Here is a 20,215-nt window from a genome sequence, read left to right as displayed (position 1 = left end):
CCCGCACCCTCCATCCTGCAGGGTGCGGACTCCAGTCCCAGGCCTCCCGCCCGGCCGGTCCCCCTGGGCAGCATGATGGGGGGGTCCCCCAGGAGGGGTGCCCACAGCCTTGCCTGGCTCATAGGTACGGTTCTGTGGGGGGAAGCCGTAAGGGCGGGGTGGGGAGCCCCTCCCCCCTGCCAGGCCGGGCTGTGCCCTTGTGCCCCCCCACAGGCACCCCAACACTGGGAGACCACCCTCTAGGTGTCCTCAGCGGCCCTCACCCCACCCTTCGGGCACCTGGGAGGGAGCAGCCCCTCCGCCCACACCCAGGTCCTCTGCAGGGTGAGGAAGGGGCCTGAGGCCCTCGGGCCCCCGGGAGACTGCCCGCAGGAGCAGTCCTGCTTCTCCAGGCCCCCCACCTCGCCTCCGCCGCCCGCCCCCCTCACAGGCCCACCTCAACCCCAAAGGCCAGTCGGGCGAGGAGAAGGGATCTGGGGACTGCCTGGCCTTCTGCTGTCTGCCAGAGAAATGGGGCGGGAGGAACTCGGTTCTGGGCCCTGGGTCTGAGGGACGGACACTCAGGGAGCCACTCTTGTCCTGCCAAGGTCTATGGGACCCCTGGGAATCTGGCCCCAGGTCCCCCCAGCTCAGCCTAGCCAGCCAGAGTGAGAGGCGTTTGGGCCTCTCCACATGGTCCTGGTCACCCCCTTGCCGTACCTTAGGGCGTGCTCACCCTGACAGAGGTGCCTTTGTCTTGGGGCAGCCTGGCTTGGGCAGGGACCTCCAGCCAGGCCCCTCAGAGAGCCACCGGCCTCCCCAAGGCCAGTGGCTCCCAGGGCTCAGCCAGTGAACAGGCCTGTGGCTGGCTCCCCCAGGCCCTCCTCCCACGTCCCCCTTCCTGCCCCTGCCCCAATTTGAAAGGACCCCCAGATCTGCTCCTGGGCCAGGCCGTGCCCCGGGCAGCCCGGGCAGGGTGGGGTCCTCCCAGTTATGATGGCCTCTCCCCCCACAGCCCCGAGCACGCACGGCATGGGGGGAGCAGGGGCTGACCGGAGGCCAGGGCGGGGTGTCTCGGGCTGGCCACCGTTGCCCTCCTCGCCCCGTCTCCCTCAGGCGCCTCCTCTCTCCCCACCCGCCCTCTCACATTGGCCCCCGCCAGCCCCCACACCAGTGAGAAAGCATGGACCCCCCCGCCAGGGGCTGCCTACCCGGCTGTTCCCCAGGCCACCCTGCCAACAGCCCCGCTATGCTGTGAAATAAAGCCAAGCCTGTGCCCTCGACCCCTGGGCCACTGGAGACGGGGGACACAGGCCCATAGGTGCTGGCCCCACTCCAGGGATGGGGGCCACAGAATCGGCTGGGGGTCACACACAGGTCATGGGGGGGTCACATGATGGTAATCATCTGCGAAAAAAATTAGCTCCCTCTCACACCTCACACACACACACACACGTCAGCTGGACCAACGATGAAAAAATCAAAAACATGACTGTAGAAGTAACCGAGAAACACCAAGTTCTATCCCCTCAGAATGGAGACGGCCTTTCCAAGCATGTCACACATCAAGAAGCCGCACAGGGAGGGCGGACGGACCCGACGGCTTAAAAAGCGGCACAGAACCAGCCACAAGGCAAACGCCGCACTGTCCCCCGGTGAAGACAAAGCGAGCTGGGACCAAGGACCGGCCCCTGCCTGCGAGGCGAAGCGAGCGTGGGCGAACGCTGTGAACCCCAAAGGGAACACAGAGCTCTCGGCCTGCCAGACGGCCTCGCCTCCACACCGCCCGGCGGGGCTGCAGGGCACAGGTGTGCGGAGGAGCCGGGAGGACGCCTGACGGCCCGGCCGGCAGCCCCAGGACCAGACGCGCAGGTACAGGTGGGTTCCGGCGTCTCCTCCCAGAGCCACCGGCTTAGAGAGGGAATGATGGCAGGGCTGATGAGAGGCAGGTCCCCTCCCTAGGTGGGAACTGACCAGAGGCCGCCGGGGGCAGAGCAGCAGCAAGGCACGGACCCTGCCCCCACCCAGGCTGCTCCCCACCCAGGCTGCGGGGCCGCCGCTGGGACTGGAGAAGGGGCCGCGCTGAGAGGCCTCTGCCTGCCCCCTCCCCCACCCTCAGCGGCCCGCGGCAGGGCCCAGCCTGTCCTGGTCAGAGCCTCTTACATAAGCAGGCTGTGGGGGGCGAGGCCGCAGCTGGGCTCTGCCAACGCATCCTTCCCACGCCCCCACCCCCACATCACGAGCCTCCAGTGGGCCGTCCTTGGGCCCTGGGTGGAAGCCAAGCCAGGCCCATAAATAGGGGTCTCCGCAGCGGCCTCCGCGCGTCCCGCTGGCCTGCCTCGCTCTGCCTGCACCGCTGGCGCCAGGCCCCAGACGCCCGCTCCGGGAGCATGGCTGTCCTGAGCACACTGTGGATGGCGCTGGTCCTGCTGGGGGCCCTGGGGGGCCCGCAGACCGCGGCCGAGGCCCAGGTCTCCGCGCAGCCCCACTTCCAGCAGGACAAGGTGAGGTGCTCCCCCGCCCGGTGCCCAGGGTGGGAAGGGGGCGCTCTCTGGGGCGGAGCTGTCTCTCTGGGAACAGGGGAGCTGAGCAAAGCAGCAAACTGACCCCCTAAGGCCACGGGTGGGGCGGCGGCCCTTGGCCAACTGGGAGCAGAGCCCTGTGTCGGCAACCGCTGGGAAGCACCTGTGTCTGCAAGGTGGCACATGCAGACACGCGGGCCACCTGCCTGCCCCTGCCGTCCAAACCAAGTCACACCCCTGAGCTCATGACACCCGGAGGAAACGCACACGGTCTGCACCTGGGTCCCGGGACACACCTCCGTGCGCGAGCGCGCAGACGAGAGGACGCGCGGGGTGGCGCACGGATGGCCCCAGACGCCCGGGTGCGCGTGGGCCCGCGCCCTGCGCACACACCGCCGCCGGCGCGCTCACGCTCGGGGACTGCGCGGGGACACGGCACGCCCCCCCTCCCGCCGCCCCCGAACGTTACAGACGCCCAGCAGCCAACCAAGGGCCGTGGAGCCCACCCCGAGCCCCCAAAGCAGGGATCGGGCGCCCTCTGCCGTCTGTTCCACGTGCGCGCCGGCCGGCGCAGGGCGGAGGGGGTGGGGCGGGGTGGCGCGGGGGGCGGGTCAGACCTGCGGGGGGGCGGGGGGCGGATGGTGGGCATAGAGAGGGTCGGGGCCCGCCTGGCGACAGGACCCCCGTTGGCCCGAGAGGGTCCTGGCCAACTCGGCGGGGGCCGTTCGCTGCAGTTCCTGGGGCGCTGGTTCACCTTGGGCCTCGCCTCCAACTCGAGCTGGTTCCGGGAGAAGAAGGCCGCTCTGTACATGTGCAAGTCTGTGGTGGCCCCAGCCGCGGATGGCGGCCTCAACCTCACCAACACCTTCCTCAGGTGGGACGGGCTTCAGGGGCCCAGAGCTCCACGCCTGGTGGTCGAGGTCCAGGGACACCCTGGGCCTGATCTTGACCCAAGGGTTGCTTGCGCACAGGAAAGACCAGTGTGAGACCCGGACTCTGTTGCTGCGGCCAGCGGGCACCCCAGGCAGCTACAGCTACACCAGTCCCCGTGAGTGCGGGCCCCTCCTGGACCCCTGAGTCTAGCGCCAGGTGACACTTGCTGGTGGGTGGCTCTGGGCAACCGCCCTGCCCAGCAGTTTAGAGCGGGGTGAGCCACTCCAGCTGGGTCTGCGAGTCCCGGGCCTGGCCTGGGGCTATGCCATGCTGAGGTACAGGGGCCCAGGGACCCTCTGGAGCTGCATCCAGGGCCTGCCGGGTCTCCGGGGCCCTGAGGGAATTTAAAGTCTCTGCTGCCTCTCCCTGCTGGCCAGCAGGGCACAGACGTCCAGCACCCCCTCCACACTCCCTCCACACACACACACACGCACACGCACACGGCCCCACACCTCCCCCCAGCGAGGGCTTCCCCACTGGGAAGGCTGTCCTCCTGCGGGGTGGCCAAGGGCTTGGTGGCTGCACCACGAGCCCCTAGTTTCTGAGCCTGCGTGTTTGCTGGCCCACCCGCACTTCTGCGGTGGGAACACTGGGCCCCACGAGGGCACAGGCTGTGCGAGCAGGAAGCAGAGGGCTGGCCCCCTGCCCGGCGGCGGAGGGGCCGGGAAGGGAGCCAGCCCAAGGCGGAGCACGTGGCCCCCCCGCCAGCCCTAGAGGGCACCCCCTCCCACGAGGCAGTAGGCCAGGGGCGTGGGGCAGGGTCCCCGACTGGCGTCTTCTTCCGGGTGCCCAGACTGGGGCAGCAGGCACGACGTGTGGGTGGTGGACACGGACTATGACGAGTACGCCCTGCTCTGCACCTCCGGCACCAAAGGCCTCGGCCAGGACGTCCACATGGCCAGTCTCTACAGTACGTGCCCCTCCGGTGCCAGGGCTGCAGCCTGGCGGGAGGCCCGGGGGGGGGGGGGGGGCAGAGCAGAGACCGCCCGGCTCTCCTCCCTGCCTCAGGCCGCACCCAGAGCCCCAGGGCCGAAGTGAAGGAGAAATTCACCGCCTTCGCCAAGGCCCAGGGCTTCACAGAGGACGCCATTGTGTTCCTGCCCAGAAACGGTACTGGGCTGCTGGGCTGACGGAAGGGATTAAGGTCAGATTAGAGGCAGACAGACGGCCTCCTGATTTCAAGGAGGCCGGGGGCGGCCTTCCTCGGGCCTGACCGCCCACTGACCAGCACGTGGCCACCAGCGCGGAGGCGGGGGGTCTGTCCTTGCAGCACGACCTTGGCTTGCAGCCCCTTGGCTTGAATCCCTCCCTGGATTCACCAAGCACCCAACGTGCGTGCCAGGCCTCGGGTCAGCCCCCAGGATACAGGGGTCCCCAGCCTGGTGGGGGCAAGCATGAGAAACAGAACCTGCTGGGTGGCGGCCCCATGGGAGCACAGGCACCAAGGGAATGCGGGGCACCAGCGCACTGGGGCTCAGGCGCGGGCTCCCCGAGGCTTCGGCGGGGGCAGGCCGCCTACGCCGAGGTGACATGGGGCACGGGGCCCCTCTGTCTGCAGGAGCAGGGGCTGGGGAGGGGTAGGACGAGTCCGTGTGTCGGGGGTCCAACCAGACACCCTCCAGGGCCGCGGGAGGGGCAAACGCACTCCGCCCAGCATGGGGAGGGGTGGGGAGCGGCCTGGGCCAGGGCGCTGACCCCTCTGCTTCCTTCCTGGCAGCAAAATGCATAGAGGAGCATGAGTAGGTGAGTGCGGGGCGGGGGGCTTCACAGGGGTTCAGCCAGGCTGCCCAGGGCAGGAGGGGCTAGGGACTGGGGCGGGAATGGGGGGGGGTGGTCAGAGGGGACAGGGGCTCCGCGCTGAGCGACCTCAGGGGATAGGCCCTGGGGGGTTCACTTCTCTGCAGGTGGAGTCCCAAGGGGATTGAAGACCCTGAGACAGGAAGGGGTGTTGCCTGCTCTCTTGGCCAGGGGACCCCAGATCTCAGGACCTGGCCATCCTGCCCTGCTCTGTTCTCCTCCAAGACCCCGAGACCCCAGCCCTGGCTCCTCCGGCCACCGCCGCTGTCCCCTCAGCTTCGTCCTGTCTCAGAATAAACTCCGGAAGCAAGTCAGCAGCCCGGCTCCTGTCTGTCTGTCTGTCCTGTGGTCCTCCGTCACTGCGCTGGGCCTGGCTTTGGCTGGCTCCCAGGGAACCTGACCATCCCCACTTGCCTCGGACCGCTGTGTCCCCGGCCCCCTCTGTTCTGCGTGACGCCTGGCGGGGTGGGCTGGAGCTTGGTCCCGTTTGCTTCCGGCGAGGTGGGAGAGTTGGGCCGGTCCAGAAGTCAGGGCAGCTAAGGGACAGTCCTCAGTTCCCACCCACGCGACACACGGCTCTGAGCTCGCTGCGGCCCCTCACCCCGGCCAGGAGAGGCATGAGGCCCAAGGGAGCGTGGGCGCTGGTGGGTTTTGAAGGTGCAGGGTTAGCACACTGGGGTTGGGGAGGGGTGAAGGTCTCCAGGGACAAAGAAGGTGGCTGGAGTGTCTGTGCCCCACTCCCAAGACTGGCGAGGACCGACCTGACTGGGCCGGAGACACACGGCCACACCCCCTCTGGCTTCCTGGGCACTCCCGTCCCCTGGGCCCCGGGCCCTGGTCTGGGCCTGAGAGCACAGAGCCCTGCCTAGTCGCCAGGCCCCTGGCACAAAGCCAAGCCCCTGCTGGAGTGTGGTCTCCTTCACAGCCCTGCCCCTCGACTCCTGCTGTCCCCAGATTCCTGGCTGGGCCCTCCTTGCCTGCCCACTCTGTCCCTACCCAGGCAGACAGACCTCAGCCAGGCCCTGCAGAGACACCAAGGATCATGAGACTGAGATGTGCAGCAGATGAGCTTCTGGGAGGGCTCCCTGAAGGAGGCAGGCTAGGGGCTGTGCCAGAGTTGAGGGCTGGGGGCCAGCATCCCAGGGGGCCTGCCAGGACTACGCCTCCCGCTGCTGCAGGGCATCCGGCCACCTCCCCAGAAGGAAGCAGAGAGGGGCCAGGGTGCTGCAGGGAGAAACCTGATCAGGAGCCTATCTCAGCAAGTCTGTCCAGGTGGGCAGGCCAGCTGCCCCAGGGCGTCCTGAGGGGCATAAAGGCCCTGCTCCCGAGCCCTGGCCACCACCAGGACCGTCCTCCATGATGCTGCAGACACTGCTGGTCATCTGCATCCTCGCCCTGCTCCGGGCGACCCCGGGCCAGGCCCAGGTCCCCATCCAGGCCAACTTCGATGCCAGCCAGGTGTGCCCAGGTGTCCCCTCTTGCTCACAGATGCTCTGTCCATCCAGGTCCCAGGGGCCCAGCTGCCTTATACCCAGAATGGCTGGAGGGCCAGGGGCAGCCCAGTGCTGACCACAGCTTCTCTGATCCAGGCTCGGCTCAAGCCTGGGGATGAGAGAATGCCCCCATCCACCTGGCCCACCTGGGGGCGGGTGGGCAGGGGTGGACAGAAGACCAGCCCCTCAGCCCAGCCTCTGGCGGCGGTGGGGCCCACCACCTCTCCCCAGGCCCCAAATCAGGACGAGTCGCAGCTGTCCCCCACCCTCCTGCAGTTCCAGGGCACCTGGTACGTGGTCGCAGTGGCGTCGGATGACCCGGGCTTCCTGGACACCAAGGACAACATGAAGATGTCCGTGGTCTGGGTGTCCCCCTTGGCCAATGGCGACCTGGCCCTCAAGTTCGGGTACTCCACGTAAGTGACGCCACGAGCCCTTCCTGGGACTGGGCCTTAGACCCGGCCAGAGTAAGGCCAGACGGGAACCAGCGGGGGGCTGGCTGGCACATCGGGAGTCTCGCCCGGGACCCTGTCGGTGCCACCGCACTGCGGGGCTGAGGCAGCGGCAGCCGTTTGCCTCCGAGGGGCCCAGCCCGTGGCGGAGACTCCGCCTGTGGCCCGGGCACGGAGGACCTCGTCCCTGGGTTTGTGTGTGACTCTGGAGGAGAGACCCCACATCCCCTGGCTGCGCCGCAAGCCCTCGACACCTGCCCCCGCCCCTGCGTGTTTCCTCACCTGCACGGTGATCACGAGGCACCGTAAGCTTTGCTGCGAGGGGGGCGAGGGGGCGCCGGCCTCAGCCGCCGCATGCGTGGCGGCCACGTGCCTCGTGCTTGGGCACTGTCCTCGGGACGGCGGGCAGGGCTGGGGCTGCAGGGGCCGCTGCTCAGGGGGCCGTGGCTGCTCCTCCCAGGCCCGATGGCGGGTGTCAGAAGATGGACACCACCTTCAGCAGGGGTGCTGCGGTCGGACAGTTCAGCAATGCGGGTGAGGCGGGGCGGCGGCCGGAGCGGGGGTGAGGGTGGGGGTGGGGGGGCAGGGCAGCAGCCCGCAGGGCTGGCTGGGTGGGAGGCTGTGGGGTGGGGGCTGGGCCGGCTGTGCTGGCTGCCAGGTGGGTGTCCTGGGTGGGGGGCCCTGGGCTCAGTCTCTCGCACCCTCAGCCATGGCCCAGACCGACATCCGGGTGGTGTCCACCGATTACGCGCACTTTGCCTTGCTGTACCTGGAGACGCAGAAGGCGGGCGTTAGGAACGTCTGGCTGCAGCTCTTAGGTGGGTGGCGGTGGGTGGCAGGGGGTGGGCACCTCCCCCTCACCCACGCCCAGGCCTGGCTGCAGTGCTGCTCACTGCACATTCCAGCAAGTTCTGACTCCATGGCAGGAGCCGGGGACCCCTCCCCAACCCATCCCTGCTTGCTGGACCTCCCTCCCGCCCTTCCCCTCACCTCCCCCTCCTGGCTCCCTGTCCCCAGCCCGTGCCCCAGAGATGTTTCCTGAAGGAGCCCAGAAGATGAGGCAGTTGGCACCCCAAGTGGGCCTGAACCCCAGCGAGGGCGCCATGCTGGCCAAGTCGGGTGAGCGCTGCCCCCACCCTGCTCGGAGCTGCCAGGCCCTGGCCCACCCCACTTACCCCAGATGAGGCGGAAGTGCCAGGCAGCCCGGTCTGTCTGTGCCGGTGGGGAAGGACGGCGCACAGGCTGGTGCCCCCCCGGGGGTGGGGGGAGCCACAGGCGGGGAGGCTCGGATCTTCAGGGGAGGTGGGAGTTGCCCCCCACGGGGGCAGGGGGCACTGGATGGCTCCTCAGGCCCCACTCTTTCCCACAGACCAGTGTGCTGGTGCCTTCTCCCAGGTGAGTCCTGGGGCCTGGTCTGGGCACCCCTCCCCAGACCATGCGATTCCCAGTGCCCTGCAGACCCACGGCGAGGTGGGGGGCTCTGCTGGCCAGAAGGCTGCATGGTGGGGGTCCCCAATCTTGAGGGCAGGGGTAGAAATAGTACTATAGAACTCAGGTGGGGCAGAGCGGGGGCCCGGGGCTGGGAGACGGGGTGTCACCCCACATCTGCCGCCCTGTTTGTAGTGAAGGGTCCAGCCCAGGATTGCTGTCCCCGTGCAGTGCCGCCCGCTGCTCCGTGTGCCAGCCCTCCCCTGACGGCTCCTCTCCACCACTACCCCCCCTATCTCTCACCCCCACAATAAACAATCTCCAACAGCCAGCGGGCCTGTGATTCTGTGGGGGGAGAATAAGGGGAGAGGCGGATGCTGCCCCTAAGGCCTGGGACTTGCCCAAAGAGGGACAGCTCGGGTCTGGACTCTGACCCTACAGAGTGGACCCCTGTCCCTGGGGCTGCACCAGGCAGAGACTAGCGTTGGGCTCCATGCGGGATCCACCCCATGGACACCCCGCGCCGGGACTGGGGGTGCCTTCCCCACTCTGCTCCCCAGACCTGAGCACAGCCGCTTGGAGAACGGGGTGCCTGCCCTGCAGGACTCCGCGCCCAGCGCGCAACTGGCTCCGCCAATGCAGCGGCCGCTCAGCCCTTGGGCGTCTCCCAAACCACAGCCTGACGTGGGTATCTGGGCCGCTTCCGTCCCCCACTTCTCCCCTGACCACCCGCCCCGCAGAGTGCCCGCTGTTGGAACTCTGAGCCAGGCCCTCCCGGCCCAGCGTTGGGGAGAGGGCGGGGTACAGGACTGTCCCGCCATGCTGTTTGCGCGGGACAGTGCCGCTGTTCTTTAAAGACGCGTCCTGAAGAATTTGGGGGTAAAATGGCGTAACAGCTTGTGAAATTTAACAAAGGAATCCTCGACTAAAATTTAGAGTGAGGAGGGCCTGTGGGGGTTCTCCGAGCCTACCACTCCTTGCCAGTTACCCCGACAGGAAGAGACAGTGCCCTCCCCAAAGGCAAGGTTTTCCAGATTACTACCCCAGCGGGAGGAAGGCAGATTTCCTCCTGCAGGGGAGCAGCCTAGCCAATGAGAGACGGCCACAAAGCAGCCAATGAGAGACGCCCACAAACCAGCCAATGAGAGACGCCCACAAACCAGCCAATGAGAGACGCCCACAAACCAGCCAATGAGAAGTCATGACACTGCCAACTCCCCCTTTGCTCTACAAAAGATTCCCCTGCTCTATGCTCTGAACTTGCCTTTTGCGGTGTCTTGAGTTTCGCAAGTTGCAATTCTTTGTTGTTTCTAAATAAACCTATTTCTGCTGCTAAACTAAATGTTTTTTTTTTTGTAATGTAAATAGTTTAGAAAAAAATAATACCGGATGCACATATATTCAAATATTGATCATTGTTTCGTCTGGCTGATAGCTCATCGTCCTCTTCTTTCTCAGATGCCAGTCTGGACTTGAAGTCCTGGGGGAGGGGGAGGAGTGTAGGGAAACCCAGACAGCTGGCCCCTCCCACACCTGTGACCTGCGAGCTCACCCACCCACTCTTCTTCTGATGCCTGGACCAGGTGCCTCTGCTCACCTCAGCGAGGCATCTGCTGAGAAACGCTGTCTGAGCCCAGGTGATAAACCAGTCGATCGATCCATGGATTGACCTATTGATTGTCATTTGTTTTCCATATGGACCTAGAGCAGAAGAAGCAGAAGGAGCCAGGTGGCAACAGCAGGGATTTAAGTCTGCAAGGTGGGGAGGCTTGCGCTCCTGGAGACTGGCACGGGACATCTCACCACCAGGCTCTTGGCCCCCACGGGGCTCTGATCCCTCTGCCTTCACCCACTAACTTTTCCCTCTCCGGTCCCCTGGGAAGGATCCAGAGTGGAGTGATGCAGGGTGCCCTCTATGGCCTCATGCACACTTTGGAGGGAGGCTCCCTTACGGGGTGGGCAGCCCCACAGGGCCCCTCAGGGCCTAGGAGTGGCCATCCCTTTGCCACCTGCAGATTGGCCTAGGGCTGGTCCTGTCCTACCTCCGTGCTCAGGCCTCGTAGAGGTAGCCTTCTGCCAGTTCCCCACCCAGAAGCCACAGGACACAAGATCTGTCGGCTCACGCTGCTCACAGCCTCACCCAGTCATCTATTGAAGGACACTTTGGTTGTTTCCATGTCTTGGCTACTGTGAATAATGCTGCAGTGAACATTGGGGTGCATATATCTTTGCAGATAAATGTTTTGAAGTTTTTTTGGGTAGATACCCAGAAGAGAGGTTGCTGGGTCATATGGTAATTCTATTTTCAACTTTATGAGGCACCTCCACACTGTTTTCACAGTGGCTGTACCAATGTGCAGTGCCTGAGGGTGCCTTTTCCCTCATATCCTCTCCAACACTTATCGCTTGTCCTGTTGATGACAGCCATTCTAACAGGTGTGAGGTGGTATCTCATTGTGGTTTTGATTTGCATTTCCCTAATAGCCAGTGAAGGTGAGCATCTTTTCGTGTGTCTGTTAGCCATTTATATGTCTTCTCAGGAGAAATGTCTGTTCAGGTCCTCTACACAGCTTTTAATTGGCGATAGATAGATAGATAGATAGATAGATAAAGTAGTTGAGTTGTATGAAATCTTTGTACATTTTGGACATTAGGCCCTTATCAGAGATGTTGTTTGCAAATATGTTCTCCCATTCAAATGGCTGCCCCTCTGCCTTGCTGACGGCTTCCTTTGTTGTGCAGAAGCTTCTCAGTTTGACTCAGTCCTGTAGACCAGTCTCGTGTGCACGGCCTCCTTCTCGCGTCTCCATCAGACACCCAGTCACATCGCGGAGCTCACGCGACGTGGCCGAGGCCCCCCGCATCCTCCACAAACCCGGCCCGGCATCCTGGACTGGGGATGGGCATTTCCACTCTGCCCGAATGCAAGAATCACCCACGATCCCTCCCTTCCCCTTGCCCCACCGCTCTCCACTTCCACTCTGGACCCCTAGCCCAGCATCCATCGGCGCTGCCTGGAGGGTCTCGGCAGCTCTCTGCCACTCCCCCTGCCCCCCTCACCTCCACCCCTGCAGGCCTCAGTTCCCTCTCAGTTCCCCCAAAACTGGATGGCTTATAACAACAAACATGTATTCTCTCCCAGTTTCTGGGCTCGAGTCTGGGACAGGTGCTCAGGGCCTCCTAGGGTCGAGATCTCTCCTGAGGCTGCAGTCAGGCCACTGGCGAGGCTCATTCGGGAGGGGCCGCGTCCCTCACTACTTGTGCCAGGCCTTGCCTTTTGCCCTGTGGGTGTCTCCACAGGGCTGCCTCACGTCGTGGTGAGCAATTCAAGGACAAAGATGACAGCGCATGGCTGCTGCCACATTCTGTTGGCTAGAAGCAAGTTGCAAAGCCTTGAGCAGCACTGCTCTGTGCCCACTGTGGGGCTCCGGCAGTGGCTGCCGCCTCTGGCTAGGGTACCAAGTGCCAAGTGGCGCCACTTGGCACTAGCGTGTTTCGTTTATTATTTGCCCATCCCATTAAATCTCACAGGCTCCGATCACACAGGGGGTCAGAGGCCTTGCCTGTTGATCAAGGTGCCCTCAAGGCTTAGGTGCCTTTAAGGCCCAGAGAGGAATAGGTGAGGGCGGCTTCTCACGCTGGTTACCGTACTTTATTCACGTTTGTATTGTGACTTGTTACAGATCCGTGTTAGGAAACTATGAGCTTGTATCTAAAGATGACGCGAGAAACATCTCAAAAGGTGCAGAGGCCAGAGGGAGGCCTCCTGGGACCAGCAAGGGCCCAAGCAGCAAGGGGCTGAGCCCAGGTAGGAACCTACGCGTGAAGGAGGTTAACCCGGGGCTCGGAGAGGATGCAGGGAGGGCGCACAGGGGCCTCAGGGAGAATGAGGAGGCCTCTCTGATGGCGCGAGGGCCCGGAGCCCTGACCGCGCGGTCCAGCCCACCGCGCGCGGGGAGGAGCGCAGGACAAAGCGCCCAGGAGCCACGCCCCGAGCACTAAGCCCGGCTCACACCGGCGTAGGGCCCGCCGCGTGACTACACCTCGCCCTCGAGGCCCTGCCCGGGGCCTAAACGCCGTCCCAAAAGCCCTGCCCCCAGCGACGCAGACCCCACTCCGGCCCCCTAAGCTCCACCCGCCCGGCTCCGCCAGCCCCGCCCCGCCCAGGCCACGCCCCGCCCAGGCCACGCCCCCTCCGGTTCAGGCCCCGTCCCAGGTTCCGGCTGCCGCCCGCCGGCGCAGGCGCCCTGGGCCCGCGGCCGCGGCCTCTCTGGCTCTGTTCTTCACGCAGGTGCTATGATTCCAGCACAACCGCCGCCGCTCTCGCCGCCGCTCTGCACGCTGCCGCCGGGCCCCGGGCCCCCGCGCTTTGTGTGCTACTGCGACGGGGAAGGAATTGAGGCCAAGGGCCAAGGCGTCTTCAACCTCTAGTGAGTGGCGGGGTCCGCAGGACGGCGGGGCCGCAGGAGGCTTCGCGTGTGGTCCGGCCTGACAGCCCCTCCCCCACAGTGTGACGGACGCCGTGGAGCTTTGGAGCACCTGCTTCACGCCGGACAGCCTGGCGACCCTCGTGGGTAACAGGGCTCCTGGGCGGGCCTGGCAGTCCCCAGCACCCACCCAGTACCTGCAGTGTGGACCACCCATGGGGTCGAAGGGACCGTTCCGGGATTCCCCAGAAGGGTCTGGGCACGCTTCCCCTGGCTCTGTAGCTGTAGTCCTAACATTGGCTTGGGTTGCTTAGCGGCTCCGGGTCAGACAGGTTTAGGTTGTTGCTAGTGGCTCTAGTGTGTCAGACAGATGGTGACCAGCCCCTGTGCCCTGTAGAAAGCTCGTTTTGGCCTGAGTGCAGCTGAGGACATCACCCCCCGGTTCAGGTGAGGTTCGAGCCAGGAGGAAGGATGGGCGGGGAGTGGGTAGGTCTGCCGCGGCGCTCAGCACCTGTCCTTTCCCAGGTCAGCCTGCCAGCAGCAAGCTGTGACTTTCACCCTGCAGGAGGATGGAGCATCCCTAAGCCTTTCAGGGGGTCCCTCGGCACTAGGCTTTGACCTCTCCAAGGTGCCAGGCCCAGAGGCAGCCTCCAGGTTGCAGGCACTGACACTGGGCCTGGCAGAGCGCGTGTGCAGCTTGGAGCAGCGGCTGGCAGGTGGGAGCGGGGGAGGGGCGGGAGCACCCCACAGCCTCACTAGCGTTGTCTGCCCATGCCTCCATTCCTGCCTGCTTTCCCCAGCTGCGGAGGAGAGAGCCATCAGCTCCAGGAAGAGCATTCGGCCGGCGGGGCCTCAGCAGTTCTTACCAGGTAAGGCCTGTCACCCATGACATGGGCTGGGTCTGTGCTTGTTCCTCTGTGACTTAGTTTTCCCAGAACAAGCCTCGAGCTCCAGAGAGAGGCTCCATTTATGTGGAGAGGGGGTTGCAGCCCTGGGATTCTGCTGAATTCAGGTGCCCCTGCATCTTGTTTACCCAGACCCAGATCCCCAGAGAGGCGGCCCTGGACTTGGGGCCAGAAGGCGGTGTCCTGGAGAGTCCCTCATCAACCCTGGCTTCAAGAGGTGCCCAGTCTCTGCCCCTCCCTCCTGTGCCCAGGTGCTGGCCCTGGGCCTGCCCCCCCCCACATTTTCATAATGTCGCCCCCTCTTTTCTCCCAGTAAGAAACCAGCCAGTGGTGTAGATTTTGATGACCTATGAACGTGAAGCAAAAAGCGTGATCCCTCCAGGAGTCTTCCTATGAGAGAAGGGGCAGCCCCCCAAAACCCACAACATCTACCTGCCCATCCTGCCGCCCAGTGGAGCAAACATGCTTCTTGAGCCCCTTCCCATCAAATAAACAGCTTCCTCAGGTGGAGGTTATGGCCAGGTTCCTGCTCCAGGGGGCTGGCTGGGGGCAGGGGTCCGGGGTTCTCCCTCAGCCTGCAGTCCAGATGTGTCAGGCGCCTGCTCCCTGGTGCAAGAGGCAAGAGGGCCGGACTTGGTGGCCCAGGGCTCCTAAGGCTGGAACTCTGCTCTGCGGCCTGGGACCCCTCCCCCCCCACACACACACTCCTCCGGACCTCACCCAGCAGGGCATGGCCTCCAGTACGTCCTGTGGGAGATGGTGGGGGGTGGTGACCTGCCACTTGGGGTGGGGCTGAGGAATGTGGGCCATCCTGCCCACTGGCCCGGAGCCCCGAGGTGCCCAGGCTGTGCCCTGCTCCCCACCCTCCTTGGCCATCCCGCTGCCCCGCCCTGGCCTGACTGGTTTGGGTGCCCAATCCAGTCCCACCATCCCTGTCAAGTCAGGGGATGAGCCGCGCCCCGCCCACCCGGCTCCACTTCCGTCATTCTGGGCTGTCATCTGGAACTGAGCATCCCGCGGTGGGGGGTTGAATGTGGTGAAAATCGCGGGCCCTCTGGTCCCGCAGGTGCGCAGTCACGCTCACTGGAGCAGATGGCTTTATGGGGCTGCAGATGGCAGGGGTGGCGGCGGAGGCGGGGCGCTAGCGGGGGCGCACGGCGGGCCGGTAGGCCGCCAGGATCTCGGCGCTGTGCGGACACGTGTACTTGAACTCCTTCTCCTGCAGCGCGCTGTCCAGGTAGCGGCGGACGCCGCGCAGCTCCGCTGGGATGGGCGCCTGGCGGAAGTGCGCGCACACCGTCTGCGGGCGAGGGGCGCGCGCGGTCAGGGCCTCCCCGGGGAAGCGCTCCGCTCGCCCGCGCCCTCCCGCGCCCGGCCCGCGCTCACGTCCACGATGTGCAGCTTGGGCAGCAGGCCGCAGTCGGCCAGCGTGAGCTGGTCACCATCTAGGAAGCGGCGGCGCGACTCGCGCAGCTGCGGCTCGCGGGCCAGCTCGTGCTCCAGGGGCGCGCGCAGGTAGCTGTCCAGCCTGGCGAGGGCGCGTAGCAGCAGCTGGTACAGGGCTGAGGACCGGGGCGGAGGTGGGGAGGGGGTTCAGCAAGGCCTCGGCCCGGGACGCAACACCCCCCGCTGTCACGAATGCTCCGGCCCCTCCTCACCATCATCCTGCTCAGGCGCCGGGTTCTTGATGAACGCTGAGAACTTGTGAAAGACGTCGCTGCCCGCCATGGTGGACTCCTTGTAGCGGGGCGCCAGGCTGGGGAATCTGCGGTGGGAGAGGGGAGGGGCCCTGGTCAGCCGCGCGCGGGCCCGCAGGGCCTTTCCCGGGCTCTGTCCTGGCGGGTCCTCCCTGGGAGCCCCTCCTGCGGTCCCCGGGCCCCGGGCCCTCACTCGGGGGGCCCCAGTGTCTCCTCCAGAAACTCCTCTATCTGCAGCGTGTCTGTCTTGGCGTCGCCGTCGTAGAGCAGGATGGGCAGCTGCGAGCCAGGGGCGAAGTCCTTCAGCACATCCGGGGACCTGTGGGCACGAGGGAGGGGAAGTGGCTGGCCGGGGGACAGCGGCTCCCAGGGGCCCCTCGGGGGCGGGGGGCTCACCTGCGTGTGTCCACCGTGGTGAGCGTGAAGGGCACGCCCTTGAGCAGCAGGATCATGAAGAGTCTCTGGCAGGACGGGCAGTGTCCCACGCTCTCGCAGTCCTCGCTGGCCTGGGGGCGGGGTCGTGGGGCATCAGGGCAGCGAGCGGGCCGAGACCCGGCCACCTGGCGCCAAGAGACCGGAGCAGCGCCAGGGCTCCCGCTCGGCACGTGGCCGGTGCGGGCCCTCGACTTGGTGCCTGGGAGGGGCGCAGAGCTGCGGGAAGCTGGGGGGCTGGGCGAGGACACAGGGGTGGGACCCCGGCTCTGGGGCCTGGCCCCTTGCCCCGTATCTCAGACCCTGGGCTCGAGGGCGGGGTGGGCCGAGAGAGCTGTTTTCTGAGTGATTCACACGGCGGCTGGGCACCGAGGCTGGCACCACACTAGCCGCCCCAAGCCCCCGGGGGGGGAGGGGACCGCAGCCTCACAGACCTGGGCACTGACGTGACGGGCTGCCTGGCCCAGAGCCCCCCCCCACCGTGCTGCGTCGCCCCCACCTCCACTTGGGCCCCTGCCACTGGCTCCCTGGTCGGGGCCTCCCCATGGAGGGGCTTTCTCTCCGGGAGGGCTGGGCTGGACCCAGGAGCCCGGGGGGGTTGGGACAGGCCACCCCCAGCCCCTTTAGGGACGACTCCTTGGCCCTTCTCCCCCTGGGATTTACCCTGCTTTGCTCAGCGTCTGCGGGGCTGCCTGAGCCCACCCACCACAGAGGAAGGGGAGCAGATACTGCCATGGGGACCCGCCCCTCAGCCCGCCCAGAGAGTGGGGCCTGCAGAGCACCCCCCCCCCCCGCCGCCTCCTCCCAGCCCCCCACCTGCCCCGCACCTTGACAAACAGCTGGAGCTTGGCAGTCTCTGCCATGTCGGAGGCCGGGAGCGCAGCGGGGACCTGGGAGCACTTTAAGGCTCCTGGGCTGTGCCCTCCCAGCCCAAGGCCCGCCCTGCAGAGTCACCTAAGCAGGCAGACGCGGTGGGCAGGGCGGTGGGCAGGGCTCGGTGTCCGAGAGGGTGTGACCGTGGGGGAAGCTGCGCCGAGAGGGCGGGCTGCCGAGCCGGCCGAGCACGGGGGGGCCGGGGCGCCCTAGCGGTGGCCCAGTGAGACTGAGGCGGAGGCCAGTGGACTGGGAGGCGGGGAGGGGGCTCCAGCACGCAAGGGGCGCTCTGCAGCTGATGGCCCGCTCCGTGAACCCCACTGCGCTCCCTACGGTGAACACCCCGTTGTCTGCCGGGCCCCAGGAGAAATGAACAGCTGGCCCAGCTTCAGTTTTCCGGCTGCCTACCAGGGCATGATGAGAAGGCTAAGCCCACCGGGAAGGGGCGCCCCCTCCCACCGACTGCCAGCTCCACCAGGCAGGCGCCCCTCCCCAGGGCGGAGCCTGCATTCCAGAGGTGGCATGGGGCGACAGGAGGGCCTCCCAGTGGACCACACAGCCCTGCCCCTCCCCCTCATGCTCGGGCTGGTTTCACTCCCCTCTTAAAGTTTAGAATGGAGCACCGGCAGGGCATTTGAAGCCCTAACCTCCTGACCCCCGGGATCCGCCGGCCCCGCCCTCAGCTGGAAGGCCACGGGGGTCTGGGAGCCTGCGACCCCACAGGTGTGCCCCTACCAGCCCCTGTATGGTTGCCTGCCACATCTTCCCCCCTCTGCTTGCGGCGGGGAGTGTGGGGGATGGGGGATGGGGGGGCGGTTGTGCAGCCCTAAGGGACACCCAGAGGGAAGGGCCCACAGAGGCTGCTGCCACCCAGTGGCCGAGAGCGGGATCTGCCCGGCACCTTTGCCTCCTCGCCCAAGGCCTCCGTCCCCACCGGGATCCCAGTCCATTGGCCCCTTCTGGGCTGCAGGCCGCCCTGTGAGCCTGAGGGCTGGCCCGGACGTCCTGTGGAGTTGGGAGCTCGGCTCGCCTCTCGGGGCGTCCCCTCCACCAGCCTCCACTCAACACCCCAGGCTTTGGCAGTGTGGCAGGGGAGGGGGGCTCAGCCCTGCTGGTTTCCTGCACACAAACCACCAGCCCGGAGGAGGGCTGAGGACCCTCTGCACCTGCATGCTCGCCACATGGCCCGTGCGTGTTTCTGCGTGTGTGAAAGTACCGTTACACATGTGTAAGAAAAACAGAGCTAGCTGGACGAGTGGACAGGTGGTTCAGAGAAAAGGAAAGACGAGCGCCAGAGGACACCCTGCCGGGAGGTTCCGCCTCCGAGCAGGCGGCAAACCGGAACGAGCTCACGGCGGCCAAGTGCTTGGCAGCGGGGTGGGACGGCCCATCTGGGGTTAGCCCACACGCATCCCCTAGACACGCGAGGGGAGCAGTGCCCGGCTTCGCTGCCCGTGGGGCCCGTCCTGGTGCGTCCTGCGAGCCCCAGTGCGAGTGGTGGCACGAGCCGAACTGTGTCCCCGAAACTCACACGTTGAAATCCTGGCCCCCGGCACCTCGGGATGTGGCCCTATTCGGAGGTGGTCGGGATCTGTCCTCATAAAAAGCAGAGATGGGGCAGACAGCCACACGGGAGACCACTGAGTGCCGACGGAGGCAGAGGCCAGGGAGACGCCCCCGCAAGCGCGGGGTGCCGGGGTGGCCAGGGCGGCCGTCTGCTGGGCTCCCCGCGGAGCGGACGCCCCTCAGCCTCGGAAGGACCCCCGCCGACTCCTCAGGCCTGGGCTTCCGGCCTCCGGGCGGTGAGCGTGACCGCCCGCTGCTGAAGCTGCCCGGCCTGTGGTGACTCGCCATGGCGGACCTGGCGCAGCAGTACAGTCGGGAGGGGAAAGACCCAGCTTTAGTGTATGTCAGTCGGATTCTGTGCTGAGGAAAGGACGACGGGGCCCCCTGCAGGGCCCTCTGCAACACGGGGACGCCCGGCTCTGCCTTCTCTCCAAATGCACTGTGTTTTCCACAAGAAATAGCCGTTAAAGCAGCGAGGCCAGAAACTCTGGGTCACCAGCCTTGACTGGACCCATGACCTACCTACCTGGGCCATGAGGGGGTCTAACCTTCCCGCCACACCCACCAAGCAGCCCTTGGGTCCCCGAGGGGACACCTGGGCCGAGGCCCCAGAGGCGACTGGCCCGGCCGCATCCGTGTGTTGGAAACTGTCCTGAGCCCCCGCGGGGCCTCCCCGGCGCTATTTTAACAGCTCTATCTTGGAGGGAGACACAGACTTGCCTGGGCACCGGAGGGGTGCTGAGGGTGTGGGGTAGCAGAACCGAGCACAGGGACTTCCTGGCTCTGGCCCCTGCGGGCCCAGAAGGGCTGACCGTGGCCTGCAGCTCACCCAGAGCTCCCCAGGGAAACAGCTGCAGCCAGATGTGGGGTGGGGGCTCAGAGCAGGCCTGGGGACTGTACCAGAAAGTGACGGAGCGCTCCAAAACACCGGACAAGGCGAAGGGACACAAGCCACCGTCAAGGGACTGCCACCGGCCAGCAGAACATAAAAAAGATGACAACTGTATATTCGCAAATGGTCAAAACGATGAATATTTTGTATATTTTACCATAATGTAAAAGTTTTAAAGATGACAGAAATGAATGAGACGGGCGTTTTTCACACCCACACGTCCATAAGGATTAATTCTAAGAGCAGGGAGCTTTCTGTGAGAGAAAATAACAGCTGAAAATGCAGGGGAGAAAATGAGATAAGTAGAGAATTGCCATTCTGCAGCCCCCACCCGGGTGAGAGCGTTGGGGGCACGAGCTGACCACGTGGCCTGCCGTCCCCCTGGGGGGCGTGCTGTGTCTCTTCCAGTCCCCTCTAGGCGGCCTAAGGTGGTTCACCGGCCATGGCCAAGCTTGCGGGGCTGGGCTCTGGGACCCGACCTGTGGCCACTCCGTCTCCAGGCTCCTTGGGTTCACCAGGCTCTGTCACCGTGGAAGCCCCAGGAGCCTCTGTGCCACCTCCAACCTTTGCACACACTCCCACTTGGACTTGGGGCTCAGCCTGGAGATCGCCACCTCCTGGAAGCCCACCCACGGCACAGTGGAGATGGAGACAGCCCAGCACAGCTGCGTGGGCACCAGGGCCCTGGAGGGGACAGCAGGGAGCACAGGCCGGCGGGGCGGAAAGCAGTGGCCCTCACACACAGACACCCCCTACTGCTCTCCCCGTGCCCCGAGCACAGGGAGCCCAGGCTGATGTGGGGTGGGGGCGCAGAGCAGG

At 65.7% G+C, this 20,215-nt stretch overlaps 4 protein-coding genes across 9 annotated transcripts; 3 read left to right on the top strand and 1 right to left on the bottom strand.

Annotated features, from left to right (window-relative positions):
* The first annotated feature begins 2,301 nt into the window (after nt 1-2,301).
* On the top strand, nt 2,302-5,545 carry PTGDS (prostaglandin D2 synthase). 3 transcript variants are annotated; one of them, XM_016131029.2, is made up of 7 exons: nt 2,302-2,483; nt 3,236-3,375; nt 3,473-3,549; nt 4,228-4,344; nt 4,443-4,544; nt 5,152-5,177; nt 5,339-5,545. In XM_016131029.2, exons 1-6 carry the CDS (start codon nt 2,370-2,372, stop codon nt 5,175-5,177), a joined length of 576 nt encoding a protein of 191 aa, XP_015986515.2. In that variant the 5' UTR covers nt 2,302-2,369; the 3' UTR covers nt 5,339-5,545. The 3 variants fall into 3 exon arrangements, with proteins under 3 accessions (XP_015986515.2, XP_015986516.2, XP_015986514.2); XM_016131030.2 differs by having other exon boundaries at nt 5,313-5,545; XM_016131028.2 differs by having other exon boundaries at nt 2,304-2,483; nt 5,403-5,545.
* Nucleotides 5,546-5,668: 123 nt separating this feature from the next.
* On the top strand, nt 5,669-9,929 carry LCNL1 (lipocalin like 1). Of its 2 annotated transcripts, XM_016131027.2 has the most exons (7): nt 5,669-6,689; nt 7,001-7,140; nt 7,637-7,710; nt 7,884-7,994; nt 8,194-8,295; nt 8,546-8,571; nt 8,800-9,929. In XM_016131027.2, exons 1-7 carry the CDS (start codon nt 6,588-6,590, stop codon nt 8,800-8,802), a joined length of 558 nt encoding a protein of 185 aa, XP_015986513.2. In that variant the 5' UTR covers nt 5,669-6,587; the 3' UTR covers nt 8,803-9,929. The 2 variants fall into 2 exon arrangements, with proteins under 2 accessions (XP_015986513.2, XP_015986512.2); XM_016131026.2 differs by lacking the exons at nt 8,546-8,571; nt 8,800-9,929 and having other exon boundaries at nt 8,194-8,394.
* Nucleotides 9,930-12,842: 2,913 nt separating this feature from the next.
* Nucleotides 12,843-14,446, top strand: PAXX (PAXX non-homologous end joining factor). 3 transcript variants are annotated; one of them, XM_036239329.1, is made up of 7 exons: nt 12,844-13,034; nt 13,114-13,174; nt 13,429-13,478; nt 13,557-13,747; nt 13,832-13,900; nt 14,069-14,153; nt 14,254-14,446. In XM_036239329.1, the coding sequence occupies exons 1-7, from the start codon at nt 12,901-12,903 to the stop codon at nt 14,270-14,272; spliced, it is 609 nt and encodes a 202-aa protein (XP_036095222.1). In that variant the 5' UTR covers nt 12,844-12,900; the 3' UTR covers nt 14,273-14,446. The 3 variants fall into 3 exon arrangements, with proteins under 3 accessions (XP_036095221.1, XP_036095222.1, XP_015986509.2); XM_016131023.2 differs by having other exon boundaries at nt 12,845-13,034; nt 14,250-14,446; XM_036239328.1 differs by having other exon boundaries at nt 12,843-13,034; nt 14,069-14,446.
* On the bottom strand, nt 14,270-17,459 carry CLIC3 (chloride intracellular channel 3). Its single transcript, XM_016131022.2, has 6 exons — nt 16,893-17,459; nt 16,030-16,139; nt 15,827-15,952; nt 15,595-15,701; nt 15,323-15,498; nt 14,270-15,236 (listed from the first exon to the last, which is right to left on the bottom strand). Exons 1-6 carry the CDS (start codon nt 16,926-16,928, stop codon nt 15,078-15,080), a joined length of 714 nt encoding a protein of 237 aa, XP_015986508.2. The 5' UTR covers nt 16,929-17,459; the 3' UTR covers nt 14,270-15,077.
* Between the last annotated feature and the right edge of the window lie 2,756 nt (nt 17,460-20,215).

Source organism: Rousettus aegyptiacus, unplaced genomic scaffold (assembly GCF_014176215.1).
Source record: "Rousettus aegyptiacus isolate mRouAeg1 unplaced genomic scaffold, mRouAeg1.p scaffold_m13_p_3, whole genome shotgun sequence".
NCBI lineage: Eukaryota > Metazoa > Chordata > Mammalia > Chiroptera > Pteropodidae > Rousettus > Rousettus aegyptiacus.
The sequence above is the reverse complement of the archived record's forward strand: the minus strand, read 5'-3'. Positions and strand labels throughout refer to the sequence as shown.

Excerpts from the sequence above, each read along its gene's own strand:
- PTGDS (XM_016131029.2), top strand. The coding sequence starts at position 2,370 with ATGGCTGTCCTGAGCACACTGTGGATGGCGCTGGTCCTGCTGGGGGCC. Across the intron at positions 2,484-3,235 it reads CCCACTTCCAGCAGGACAAG|TTCCTGGGGCGCTGGTTCAC; the intron begins GTGAGGTGCTCC and ends CGTTCGCTGCAG. Across the intron at positions 4,345-4,442 it reads CCACATGGCCAGTCTCTACA|GCCGCACCCAGAGCCCCAGG; the intron begins GTACGTGCCCCT and ends TCCCTGCCTCAG.
- LCNL1 (XM_016131026.2), top strand. The coding sequence starts at position 6,588 with ATGATGCTGCAGACACTGCTGGTCATCTGCATCCTCGCCCTGCTCCGG. Across the intron at positions 7,141-7,636 it reads CTCAAGTTCGGGTACTCCAC|GCCCGATGGCGGGTGTCAGA; the intron begins GTAAGTGACGCC and ends TGCTCCTCCCAG. Across the intron at positions 7,711-7,883 it reads CGGACAGTTCAGCAATGCGG|CCATGGCCCAGACCGACATC; the intron begins GTGAGGCGGGGC and ends TCGCACCCTCAG.
- PAXX (XM_036239328.1), top strand. The coding sequence starts at position 12,901 with ATGATTCCAGCACAACCGCCGCCGCTCTCGCCGCCGCTCTGCACGCTG. Across the intron at positions 13,175-13,428 it reads CGGACAGCCTGGCGACCCTC|AAAGCTCGTTTTGGCCTGAG; the intron begins GTGGGTAACAGG and ends TGTGCCCTGTAG. Across the intron at positions 13,479-13,556 it reads GACATCACCCCCCGGTTCAG|GTCAGCCTGCCAGCAGCAAG; the intron begins GTGAGGTTCGAG and ends GTCCTTTCCCAG.
- CLIC3 (XM_016131022.2), bottom strand. The coding sequence starts at position 16,928 with ATGGCAGAGACTGCCAAGCTCCAGCTGTTTGTCAAG. Across the intron at positions 15,953-16,029 it reads ACCACGGTGGACACACGCAG|GTCCCCGGATGTGCTGAAGG; the intron begins GTGAGCCCCCCG and ends TCGTGCCCACAG. Across the intron at positions 15,702-15,826 it reads GAGACACTGGGGCCCCCCGA|ATTCCCCAGCCTGGCGCCCC; the intron begins GTGAGGGCCCGG and ends CTCCCACCGCAG.